At 40.3% G+C, this 13,668-nt stretch overlaps 1 protein-coding gene across 2 annotated transcripts in view; it reads right to left on the bottom strand.

The window, feature by feature from the left end:
- RNGTT (RNA guanylyltransferase and 5'-phosphatase) overlaps positions 1 to 12,579 on the bottom strand; it is a 195,955-nt gene extending 183,376 nt beyond the window's left edge. For both annotated transcript variants that reach the window (XM_032989939.2, XM_032989936.2), the window contains exons 1-2: positions 12,366 to 12,579; positions 4,842 to 4,951 (exon numbers count right to left, since the gene is read on the bottom strand). In XM_032989939.2, the coding sequence (XP_032845830.2) occupies positions 4,842 to 4,951; positions 12,366 to 12,429 (174 nt within the window). In that variant the 5' untranslated portion in view covers positions 12,430 to 12,579. The remainder of the gene's footprint in view (positions 1 to 4,841; positions 4,952 to 12,365) is intronic.
- Between the last annotated feature and the right edge of the window lie 1,089 nt (positions 12,580 to 13,668).

The raw sequence follows: 13,668 nt of genomic DNA, 5'->3' as shown, positions 1-13,668 counted from the left end.
ATGTTCCCAAATCAGTACTTCTAGGTGATTGTACATGACAACGTGCTAGGATAGAAAAGTACATCTAAAATGAGCTAGTTCTATGAAAACTATTTACATACTTTTCTACCATTCTATACAAGCAATGGCTCCATGGAGGGAATCCACAGAGTATCTTCCACTAGCGTGCCACACCCCCCAAAAAAGCATTCAAATCTCCCTTTGTGTTCAGCATCTTATCAATAGTGGGGTTAGTGTTGGCAGGAGACTGATAGGAGAATCAGATGCCTTTTCACCAGAGCACTCTAGACTGTGAAGCCACATCAACGGCTGCCTAACCACCCCCCGCCCCGGCTTCTACACAGCTCAGCTTGACAACTTTTATGTACAGTACGGGGTTATACGTAACGCTTCCAAGATGTCCTCAGCTAAGGAGAAAAAAAAATATTTTCAAATATTAAGATTTAATGAAAACATCATTTTAAAGTAAAGGTTTTTGCATTCAGTTCCAGTCTAGTAAGAAAGAAGACATTCCAAAATGTGGATTACCCTTGAAAAAAATGCTGCATCATCTCACTGTCTGGAAAGAGGGAAAAAGAACTGTGAGGAAAACAACCTTTAACAAAAGCATGACGACAGATTAAAAAGTAAAACTGTTTAATATATCCAATTCTAAAAGGAGAGATAAAAGAAAAAATACAAGTGATTTGCAGAACATAGTTTCACATCCTCCCATCCAAAAGTTGGAGAGCTACAATTCCATCTTAGTGTTGAAAACTCAAAGCCAGTCCCCGTCCCCACTGTTCCCAAATACCAGCAGCTTCAAACGTTCCCACCAAAAGCCCCCTAACTTTCCCAATCTCCTGCTACAATGAATAATTATCAGAGAAGATGTTTGAAAGCACAAAAATTAATCATGTTAAAGCTTTTAAGCTCAAAGAATACCTATGTGCTTCTTCCCTCAATTTTTAGAAATTACTCTTCTGAACGTATGTACAAATTTCAGTTTCCTGACTGACGTGTAGAAGCCAGGAGAACACTACAACATACTTCAGACACAAAGTGCTACCAAGCTTTTAGGATATTTTATTTAATTTGAATAGGAGAATGAAATATAGCAAAGCTTCTGCTAGAGAGGAAATTCTGAACTACAGACTTCAGGACTTCTGGCCTGCTACTCCTTTGCAATTATTATGAATCATTTCAATCATATACAAATGAAGTTCTCATGAAGTGACACTGTTCCTCACACATTTCACAAAACAGCAAACCAAAGAGGCATCCAATACAATTTAGCCAAAGCTATAAAAGCATATATGGCACGTAGAGCATATAAGTCCTGAGAGCAATTTTCTTGCTTTACAGAAAGCATGAACATTTGCGCTCTCAGTTCATGGCATTAGCTGCACATAACACACTACAATTTAGAGAGTGCAAGGCAAAAGAAAAGGATAAAGAAATTAAAAAAAAAGCAGGGGGACTATGTAACATATCAAAGTATACAATTATGATGTTCCAGAAAGCCATGAAAAAAAAAAACACTGGTACCACAGGAATCAAAATATTTCCGTCACTGAATCAGGGCTATACTATGCTTGTCCTGACCGACCACAATTCTCATCTACAGAAGAGATTCTAGCACACGTACATTAACAACGCAGGTGCTCTGCTCTGCAACCCTGACATCACACCAGTCAGAGTCATCACTCATGCTCCCATCAGTTTGCACCTAGAAAGTTCTTAGTAAGAGCTGATTTTTTAAAGACTATCTAAGCTAAAATAGATAGTCACCCACCAGAAAATATTGTTTTTCTGGCCAGTGTTTGCATGAATCACATCTTTCAGTCCACCACATCCACTGAATGACACCGTTTTAGAAGAAAGAACATTTTTAAATTGTTGAGCAACTCCTCACTAAAACATACATTTATTTCTTACTAGAAGTGTTACAACACTACAATCTTATACACCCCATTGAAACACAATTGAAACTAGTTATTTTTCTTGCTTCTAATTGTAAAAGATGACTGGATAGAAGGAAAAAAAAGCTCATCAATAGTTTGAAATTCTTATCTCCTACATACAATAATACCAAGATCTTCATACTGCTTCCATTCTGCTCACATTTGTTTTGGCCAGGCTCTCCACGTCCTCCTACGGTTATAAAAACCTTCCTTCTCACTTCCTCACATTCCAGCTATCTCCAGCTATTAATGCTTCATGCATGTGCTCTTCTGGTGCTGGGCTTAGCTAGGTTCCCCTTGTATGACCCCAGAAGTTTCTCATTAGATGTTGGAACCCAAAAACATCCTCCCCAGGAGGGAGGGAGCACACTACAATACCCTGAATTCTCTCCAGCCTCGAGATTTTTTCATTGCATTTCTGATTTGAGGAAAAAATTAAAATCAGTGATTGAATTTATCTATGAAAACAATAACATGGCTGAAAACTGATAACTAGTTTTACTAATGGGAATATTGTAACTTGAGCATACCAATTGCCCAAACATTCTTTTGGGTTAACTAATGTCCTAGCTCTTTCTAACAGAAATAAAGCTACTTTTTATAAAGCATAAGCAGTACTAGACTAACTACTCAAGAAATAAATTTTTTTAACAATTATTCACACTGTCACCAACCGCTCCTGCAAATTTTATGAGACCGTTAAGATACTATGTCAATACTGGCAATCAGAAGAAAAACAGTTTTGCCATTTGTTACAAAATCAGTTTCTAACATTCAGATTTTGAGCAACCAGCTTAATGAGAAAAAGGAATGGCACGGGAAACTTGTTAGAGAATGTTCCTCCCAGGCAGATGTTCTCTTAAATACTGAACTGGTACCTTCAAAAATTGGTTGTAGCAGTAATATCTCAGTATTACCAAAACCCAGATGTAAAAGTTTCTGCTGAAGTCTCTATTTTGGGAAATAAATTATATGGACTTAAGTAATAGCCAGGTTTCAGAAGGGATTCATTCTGCAAAGTATTAGTAAAACACACTGCAGTAAAATTATGAGAACCGTGCACAGTGAGCTACTTTTGCCTTAGGAAAATCCACTTTTCAAGGTCTCCTCAATTGCACATTTATCTCATTGCCAGGTTGTTGGTAAACTGCTGTTGCACAAATACAACACTCCAGTAACCCACTGCACATCTCAGCAAATACAAAACCATCTGCTTTCAAATAGCAAATAGTTAGCAACAATAATAGGATTCAAGACAGTATAATAGATATGAAACAGAGTTTGAGAGAAATTCCATGTTCTGTTGGCTAACGAAAGTTACCAAAATGTAAGTGGGGATCCTCATGCTAGTAATTGTACTATCAGGCTCTAAACATCTGATATTACTCAAGACATTACACATTTGTAGTATTGCAATAGAACTGATTGATGTGCCTAATAGAAACACTATGAAGGCCCACCATAATTTATTTTTTGGTGACAAATCACTAACAAGGAAATAGTCAGAAATTCTGAGTAAGTCTCCGAAGTTCCCTACAACTTCAAAATATATGCAGAATTTTAAAATACTTCACACCATGAATAAGATCGCTTTTGGAAAATTTCTAGGTATGCCCATTAAAGCTGGTCAGAGTCAAAAACAACGCAATGCATGAAAGAGGTACTCAAGTAGAATTTAGGTTAATAGATCCAAGAATTCAAACAAGAAAAATCCTGCCAGTTCAAGCACCTGAGAACAGGCACATGTGCTTCACTGATAGTACTTTCTTATCACATTATCCCACTGGTATCACTGCTCCACTGAGTAGCCATCTACTTCATACCTAAGCTTAAAAAAGATTCATAAAATTACAATTCCCATATTTTAGTCACCTGATTCTTATGATGTTTGAGCTCTGGTATTGTTAAACAAGTTCAGAATTAATTTAACTTTAGATCAACAGGGGGAAAAAAAAACACAGAAAAAAATGTCACTAACATGATTAGTTTTATATAACACGGTCAAAAAAAAAAAACCCACAGTGTTAACCTTCTATATAACAGTTTATTTAATAGATTAAAAGAATTGGATTGTAGACATCTTTTTGCCTGGGAGGTTCAAAATCTCATTTCCTTCATCTCCAGATACCCTGGACTGGGCACAACACTTATCCTGTTCCCCATCTTTATTGTCAAAGTTGTGCTACAGTGCAGAACAACATGCAAGTTGAAGCAGACAGACAGAAATGGGTGAAACAGTGAATGAAAGATTAAACCAGAAGCATAACACTGTAACCCAATGGTAAAGGCATCCACCCTCCTTCCTGGGTACCAGTCCATGCTCCTAAATTTTTTTTCCATTTATGCTTTTTTTTTTTTTTTCACTGAGAAGTTACTGGACAAAATCCATAAACTGTTTTCTTCCATACTTGGGTATGACTGGTTAGATACCATGAAGCATTCTATGCATCAAAAGAAGAAAACTATGCACTGAAACTACAAAAAGGTTGCATAAAATTCTCCTTTTTACTTTTAAATGCTTTCATTTTTATAAGCAAAAATGCAACTTAACATATCCTTACGCAAGAGTCATTTGTAAAAATGCAAACTCAGACTATCTGAATTTTGACAGTGACATCTCTCCAAGGTGCAACAGCAGTAACAGAAAAGAATGAGATTCTTGCTGCTAATACAGTGAATCAGCTGGAGGGTTTTGCACAATTCTTGCCTACAAGAAAGTAGTTTTAGAAATTTAGGAGTTGCAGAGAAAACCTGAAAACATAAACAAAAAAAAAAATTTTCTGTACAGATGTCCCAAAGAAAGCCAGCAACCATGTTGTTCTTAAATCTGAAAAGCAACATTTGAATAAACATTAAACATGAAAGTAATGTTTCAATTACTAGAAAATTTAACTTTACCTTCAGACTCTTTAAGTAGTTGGATAACATACTCGGGTGAAAACGATTTTCTTCAGCAACCTGTTCATCGTATCTTGGTCCTAACATTGTCTTCAATGGTAAAAACTTCCCTATGAAAGATAATAAAATTTTGCAGTATTTTATGTATACTCACGTATATGTACACTTGCAACTTAGGGATTTCAAAGCAACATGCTGAGCAGATTTAGAGGTTTACCTCCAGTGAAAAATAATCACAGGGAAAGTATCAAAAACAGCTGAATTACAATATTTTTTAGTTACGAGTGCTCAGAATTCACAAACTCATTTAGAAGCTTAAAGGAAATACAGGTCAGCTCATCTAAAACAAAGTAATTTAACATTTTTAGCTAGCTTTTAGTGTGATTTAAGCTGCGGAGCTACAACGCATAACAGACTAGAGAAAATATAAACTTGCTACAGCTAAACACATGAAAATAGCATTTAAAATAACGGTCTGTTGCCCAAACATGTAAACATCCTTTGATTACCTGCAAACCTAAAACACAGTAAAGATTACTGAAAAAAAAATATGCATCTTGTCCAGAACATCTATGCACCATAGATCTTTCCAACGTGCTCCTCCTTAAGGTTGCTGCAAGAGCTCTGCAGCAGCGTTCAACCTTCCCTCCAAACCACACCACCTACATGTGGTTCAGACATCAGGAAGTTTCAAAGCCACAACAAAACCTTGACCAGAATTAGTACTTACTAGACTACATCCATCACTCCCTAGAAACCCACATTTTTTTTTTTAATATTTATTTTTCATCCCTCACATCCACCACTGAATATCTGAGATCGTCTCATTAGAGATCTCTAGCTCTTTCTTTCTAAACCCCAGCAAGCTACAGGCATGCCTTTCCCTCCAAGTGCAGCAGGAGCAGGTATCTGAGCAACACTTACTGACCCAACAGCTCTTCCTGCACTTCCAAACAGACAAGAACTTGGAGCCCAGGTCACTGCCACCAGGTCTGCCTGGGAAGCAGCACACCTCCTCCCATGCACACCTGGGACCCTGCACTGCAGTGAGTTGCAGGAAATGAATGCAAATTCCTAGTACTAACGAGACCTGGCATAGCTGCCCAGCCACACCAAGGTTAATGATATAGGCAGAGAGTAAAGCTGGGAGAACTTCTGCATTTCTAAATAGATATGAAAATATTTTAATGAATTATATCCTAAGACTGAAATAAACTCAACCCCAAGAAAACACAGAAAAAAAAAATACTGCCCTAGCACTTTCCTCCCTTTTTCAATTGTTTTTTTTTAATAAAACTGTTTCCATGCTGTTGAAAAGACAGCCCTTCTTAAACCAAATGAAATGCAACCATATAATCGTATGGCACGGAAAAGCGGCATGATTGTTTTTTTAATGCAGGAAGAACTCCAAATTGGAGCACCAGACGTAAATCTTCCAGGAAAAAAAGTTGCTTCTAGATCCTGATGTTGTCAAACAGTATTTCTAAAATGCTTCTAATAGCAGTTGACCTCCTTATTTCCTTAAGGGGAAAAACAAAAAAATAAGAGTTCATTCTATATATTATTACTTTTTTAAAAAAAACTTTAGTAACTTTTAAAAAGCTTTTCTTATTTAGAAACACAAATATTCACATGATATTTTGAACTAAAGAATAATATAACATCTTTCTATACTATCCCTTAAACCATCTGGATGCATCTGTTCAGCCACGTAATATAGAGTAACAAACACCATCCACTAGTCTGAACTCAGTATTTAAATGGTCACTTTCAGATCCTCAAGTGAATCAGCACACCCAGTACTAATCCTAAAAAATTCTTCTAAATTACTTATGAAAATACTGCTCTTTCATCAAGACAAAACATTTCTTCATAATAAAACAAACAAAATCCTCTTGCTTTCAGCAAAACAAAACCACATGGAATAAAAAGACACCAACATGCCTGTTGTATTCAGCTAGAAATCGAGTTTTGAGAGAGAAGCTCACTAATCTTTGTAAAAATAGAAAAATGCATACCATTTTTACTAAATGAATGCTGCTGAGAGGTTTGTACAGTAAATTAGAGTTCACAGAGTTTTCTGTAGCCTTAAATTCTATCAAAACATCTTATGTAGTCTCAAATAAGCATTTAACTTCTAGGAGAGAGACATTATAAACCACAGAAGACAGACAGTTATAGAAACAGACAAGCTTTATGCAACTTGTTAGCTCAGGTTTGCTGTTAATCAGCAAAATGAGAAACACCCTCCCTGTTACACTTCTCAGACCACTGGAAACTTAACAGCTAGAAGGAAAGTTATTCACTCATATAGTCAACATACACAATAAACAGGAAAAAAATTATAGTCACTTCCACTTATTTGACTGTTAGAAAAACTATGAACTTCACTTCCCTTCGCCTTTTCATTCCAACAGTTACACACCCTCATCCCTAGTCATGGCTGTTGGGTTGGTTACCTCTCCTATCTACTTTAAATTTCTTGCTTCTTTGTGTTCCTTGTCGCCTTCAACACCATCATTCAGCCTCTCTCACTCACTGTTAACTCTTTCACATTAACTTGTAATCTTCTTCAGTACAGACTGATTATGCAAATCCTAATTTTAGATTATCTTAATTCCAAAATCTACCATCACCATAAATTTTGCAAAACACCAGGCATGCTTGAAAGTTTTTTAACTTTGCCACTTGCCACTCCCATCCTAATACATCTACTCACCCATTATAGAACACGAGGATTGCAACTAACCTTTTCTTAGCCAAGACATTCAATTAAGAAAAGGAGCTGCACTAGAGTCAATGGATACAAAAGAAAACTATCATCCTTTAGGAGATGCTGGGAAAAGAGGATAGAGTTGGAAAACAGTGCCTGGAGGTTAAAACTGTTTCCTGTAGCATCTGCTCAGAGACTGTAGAATAACACTGAAGATTCTCCTGTTCTTCATCTTCCAGAACAGAGAATTAACATGTTCATTCTCTTCTCAGTAGCAGACCTTGATTTAGTGTCTGATTTTCACTCTGATTTCCTTCTGAGCAACCATAATACATTGTCTTCCTGGTGATGAATGGGAAAGTAGTCTAGTCAGTATTCCCTGCAGCATTTGAACACCTTTACACAGCTGTGGAAGGGATGAGTATTTTAATAGAGCACATTTACTGTCACTTCCAAAGATCAAACCCAGATCTTTGACAGTATTTAGGTGCCCAACTTCTACAAATTCCAGTTTGGTGGTATTACTGAGAAACAGAGATTATATGGCAGCAAACAAGCTGCCCGCCAAGGTCAGATGAGAGCAGTAATTTGGTTCCAATTTAGGGAAATTTTGTAATTAGATTATGAAAACAATGGCTCTGGGTTTTAGTGTTTTTTTTCTTTGGGGGTTTTTGGTTTGGTTTTGGGTTTTTTTAATAAATTACATTTCTCTGCAATATAATTTTATGTTATAACTATGCAGTAAGCATTATCTTCCTAGTTTACATTCCTGGGTTTTTTTCTAAATTGTGACTCCTACACATTTATTAAATATCTTGAATACAACCTCCTATTGTGTTCCTCTCATAACAGAAAACCAAATTTCCCTACCTGGCAAATTTGCTAATTGACCTTTGTACAGAAGCTTGAAAATCCTCCTTCCCTGTGTGCATGTAAGCCCCTCTTAGGTGAGTGTCATTAAGCTACAGAAAATCTAAGGTTTAATTCTAAGAAAGATTTCTAACCTTTCTGAGTAATATGGACAGTATGAATGAGACAGTAGCTACAATCTCTGCTACAGTTTTGCCCTACATCTTATGCTAAAGAAATTATGTAGTAAAAACTGATTACAGCTCAACTTAAGCCTCTATGCATAAGCATTTGAAGATAAATAATCAATTCTTTCTGTTGAACTAGGTGATCTGACAGCAACAAGGTGGTATTTTACATGGATATCAAAGTATCACAAGTAATTAGTGTATCTAATCTAAATTACTATAATAACTGTAACTCAACTGAATTTTCAAATTAACTTCAAAATTTTACTGGAACCTTGACACTTGATGATTACTTACTTCCACAATTAAGTTCAAATTCAACAAGCAGTTTTGGAAGGTGGATAATAAGAACCATTTTCCAAATTAGTTACCTGTATAACAGCTGGTATTTCTTTAGGTTGAAAAATAGGCAAAAATTCAAAAAATAAGAGCTCGGTATGTCACAGCACAGACAAGAAGTCAATAAATTTGAGATACCTGAACAATGTAAGACACTGCATTTCCTTCATATATATGCTCTAATTCTGGCACATTTTTTATCTTAAAATGTGAATTCTAGAGCATACCAGTGAAAAAGCTACCCTTATTTTAGCTTCTTTTTCTGTGATATGAAGTTATCAACTCAAAACATGACAGTAGCCACTAATTATGTATGACCATGACATATTTGGATTGAACACTGATTAGGAAGGCTAGACTGTGTAAAGTGACCAAGGTTAAGAAATGAAAATTTAAATAAAATTGAATAGTAAAATCTGCTATTGAAAAAAAGAAACACCACCACCCTAAAAAGTAAGTCTTCTGTTTCAAGAACAACTATGCTGGGTCAAAGCATCCATTTCACCGAGTAACTCATCATCAACAGATCAATGACAGATGCCTAGAAAGAGTGTGAAATGTTGACAATGACAATCCATCATCAGATTATTCTCCCCAACTACAACAAGCTATAGCCCGTCAACTTCCTGAACCAGAGGCATTACTCTTCTATTTAAGGTGCTATCTCTAGAGCAACATGCAGTATGGATGTTTTTAATGATATCTCACCATTCTGCATGATGCACGTATGTCTAGAACAGGATTAACTAACACGAATCAACAGGAAACTGAAAGACACTGCTGAGGCACTTCGCATATCTTCTCTTCAGTATCTTGCTTGCACTTTCCATGGCAAAACCAAAACGGACTGGGGTTTCAATGGTTATAAAAAGCAGGTACCTGCAGAGATGGCTATGCCAAGGCAGTAAGGCTGAAGCAACCCCATCACTTCAGATCTATGTGGTCACAGAAAGCTCTTTTCAAGAAGTACGTAACTGAAGTGCTACCACAATATAATAAGCACGAAAATGTGCCGTTCTGAAGAACTGATGCACCATAAAGCCAGAAAGTGGCAAAAAGCATCAATACATAAAGAAGTAAACTGGAAAATAATGGGAGATGTAAATCAATTCACCTTGTTCAGAATTAAGGGTCCTGTTAACCTGAAAGAACCCAATCTCACCAAGAGAAGAGTTCCAGGCCTCATTAGTACTTGTATTTAAGGTCACCTAGAAATACTTGATGCCACAACCATAAGACAAGAGGGTCATGACCAAACTTGATGAATGAGTCCAGAGAAGACAGACAAACCTTCCTCAGCAACATTATTACTGTTACACTATCAGATGGGAATAAAGCCATGCAAAGATGCTTAGAAATTTGATAGAAATGCTAATTAAAACTAAAATAGAACCCACCTGGGAGACAGTTCCAACATCAATAAACTTAAAACTTATCTCTCAATAAAACTGCTAGATGTCGTTGAATGTAAAATAACAGAAAAGGAGAGACAACTGATGGTGTACTATGGCTTTTGGTAAGTTGTACACACTAAAAACCTAAAAATTGGGTCAGCTAATATAAGAATATATTATGATAAAGCAGCCAAAGAAATGAACCTGTACCAAGCACTTTCCCGTTTTTGGTTTGGTTTTTTTTTTCTTATTTTGCAGTAACTTCTTGTGCATGATCGCTCGGAATGGAAAACAATTACCTTGCAGTTACTGAATAAACAAACACACAAGCAGTGATGGCACAGCAGATGACATGCTGATGACCTGCATTCTTGCTTACTCTATGTTGCTATTTTTGAGAAAGCCATGGCTTAAAAGACAGACAAACAAACAACAGCGACAACTTCTAGAGAACAAGAACTTGCTGAGAAGAAAAACAAAGAATAAAGGGTCATTACTCTATTTTAGTTGTGGTCAAAAGCTAAAAACTTAGGTTATCAAATCTCTTATTAGATAAAAAGCAATGCATTTACCAGTGATCGGGAAAAAGGAGATAACGGAGATGAGCAGTACAACAACGCTGTTAGTTAACTGAGTCAAGTTTGGAGAAGTATAAGGAACTTGAAGGAAACCAGTAACCCACAAAATGAACAACTGAAATACTGATAAATGCCAAATAGTGCATATTGATGGGAAGATTAAGCCTACCGAGATGTCTCACCAGCTTCTAAATAAACCTGTAAACAGTCATCAGTGTCTTCAGTTCCACAACCAACCACCATCAAAAAAATGTAAGACAATGTGGAAACATGGGATAGAAAACACGAGTTGTAACTATTAAGCAAATCATGGCACAATGCCATTTAGAATACCACACTGAGTAGTAAGTGCTGTGCTTTTAAAAAATACCTTTAAATTATCACAGATAGGACGATGAAAGGAGTAAAAACTAGAAAATACTATGGAAAAAAACCTGGGGGTGGGAATTGCTTACCTTATAAACGAAAGAAGAATTTGAGAAAACTGTGAAGAGCAATACTTATTTACTCTATCTCATACCAGGCAGCATGGGGAACATTCCTCTGAAGTCAGTATGGTAGCCAACTCACCATTCAAAAATGTGTGTTCACACTATACCTAATTCACTGCCACTAGATGCCAGCAAGACTAGAAACCTAGCAACAATCACGACAGCCAGCGTGTTATGGGTAAGAACTACCGAGATGACAGCAATCACTGACAAAACCTGAAATGCACATGGAACTTTGGAGTACAGTGTTTAAACTCATCCTCCAGCTAAACGGCTTAGAAACACATCAGTAACTGACAGGTCACTGTCAGTCGGCCCAGCAGCAGATCAACACTGATAAACATCAGAGCCTTCAGGAAAAAAAAAAGCAAAAAACCAAACAGACAAGGAAGAGGCTGCACAGGGGACTTGTCAGGGCTGAGGTAAGCTCCCGTACGGCAGCTTCTGCACACCCGCCTGCTGTCTCTCTCATCAGACATGATGGACGGGAAAAGTTTTGAGTCCTAAACTTAACCAGTGCGAAGTGAGAACCCAGCATGAAGGCTCCCATGGGCAGCGGGGGGGGGGGGGGGGGGGGAAATGGGTTTTGGGGGCTGCACTAGCCGAAGGGAGGGCGAGCTCCCGCGCTGAATACGAAGCCCTGCTGCGGGCTGGGCTTTAGGGAAAACAACCGCCCTGCGGGAAGTCAGCTCCGGGACAAGCACCGGCGCGGGGGGAGCGGCCGCCTGGCGCCCCCGGGACAAAGAGCCCCGGCCGGGCCGGAGGGCGAAGGGCCGCGGCCACCCCACGGAGGCCTCCGCCCGCCCCACGGCGCTGAGGAGGAGCGGGAAGCGTGGGGGGGGGGGGGGGGGGGGGGGGGCAGGGGAGCGCAGCGGAGAGGAGGGAGCCGTCCCGTCGCCGCTGCCGCCACACAGCCGCCCCGGGGCAGGGCAGGACCGGGCCGGGCCGGGCCGGGCCGGGCCGGGCGCTCACCTGCCACGGGCTGCCCCCTCCTGGGGCAGTGGAGCCAGCGCGGCGGGATCTTGTTGTAGGACATGGCGGGGCCCGGGTCGGCCGCTGCCCGCCCGCGGGGGAGAGGGGAAGGGAGGGAAGGAGGAGGGGGAGCGGGGCGGCCCCGGGGCGCTCAGCGGCGCCCGGCCCGCGGCGCCTTCATTCAGACCCAGCTCCGCCTCGGCCGCCGCTGGCCCACAGCGCACCGCGCCCGCTTCCGCTTCCGGGCCGGGGGGGCCGCCGCGCGCCGCGCCGGGGGGGGGGGGGGGGGGGGAGCTCGGCTGGAAGGAGCCGGAGCTGCCGGGACCCGGTGGCAAAGGCTGCGGCGCCCGTGGAAGGGTTTAGGTGGGTTTCGGGGGGGACGGGGCGGGCACTGGGAAGCAATCCAAGGGTGCCGATGTAGCAGGCTGCATCAGGCTTGGGAAGCGTCCCGGGCTGCGGAGAGCTGGAGGCTCGGAGGGTCGCGCTTGGCCTCCTTCTAGTTTTCCCGGGATGTTCCCTGTTAGCCGCGGGTGGACGTGGGAGCGGGTGGATGCCTGCGCCAGCTGGGAGCGCAGCTATCCTGCTCTGTACGTAGGAAGTTTGCCAGTGTAGCAGAGATGCCCCTCTACTGGGCTTTCTTTTTGTAGAACCATGGCCAAAAAGACTAGGCTTGCATATAGCTTCACGTAGCAAAAACTGTGTTTCTATACGGAATCCCAGTGAAAATTCTCCATGGGCTTAAAGCACCATTAGGTGGCTTCAGTTGAAGAATTATAGCCAGGCAGTGTTTGCCTGCGTGAAAGGGATATTTAAGGTCCCACAGTCCCTTCAGAGGTGTACCTGCTGCAGCACAGACGTAACCACAGCCACTTCGAGACGTACCTGCTCTGGTGTGGATTTATCCACAGACGCTTCAAGGTGTCCTGCTCCCACGTGGACTCATCCGCAGGTCACAGTCCCTTTGACTCGAGTTCACGCTGGAGATCCATCCTGACCAGTGCAGCAGCACAGAAACAGCAGCGATGCCCCAGCCATCTGCCAGCCCAGATGCATCACCATTGCTGTTAGCAAAATGTTCCCAGGCACAGCTGAGGAAGATGATCAGCAGTACAGCACTACAGCAAGCAGCAAAAACAAAAAGCAGCCAGTAACAAGCGCTAGGCTAATATACCGTAAGGCAAGCAAGCCCCATGGCAAGCACAGGAGCCTGCCAATTAATAGCTAAACAGCAATAACAGCTATAAATTTAATCTAACACCTTCCAATCAAATCTCATTATTTCGCACCCTTCAAGCCCCACACT

The sequence above is a fragment of the Tyto alba genome, unplaced genomic scaffold (genome assembly GCF_018691265.1).
Source record: "Tyto alba isolate M040663 unplaced genomic scaffold, T.alba_DEE_v4.0 Super-Scaffold_40, whole genome shotgun sequence".
Lineage (NCBI taxonomy): Eukaryota > Metazoa > Chordata > Aves > Strigiformes > Tytonidae > Tyto > Tyto alba.
Note: the sequence above shows the minus strand (reverse complement) of the source record. Positions and strands in the feature narration are given on the sequence as shown.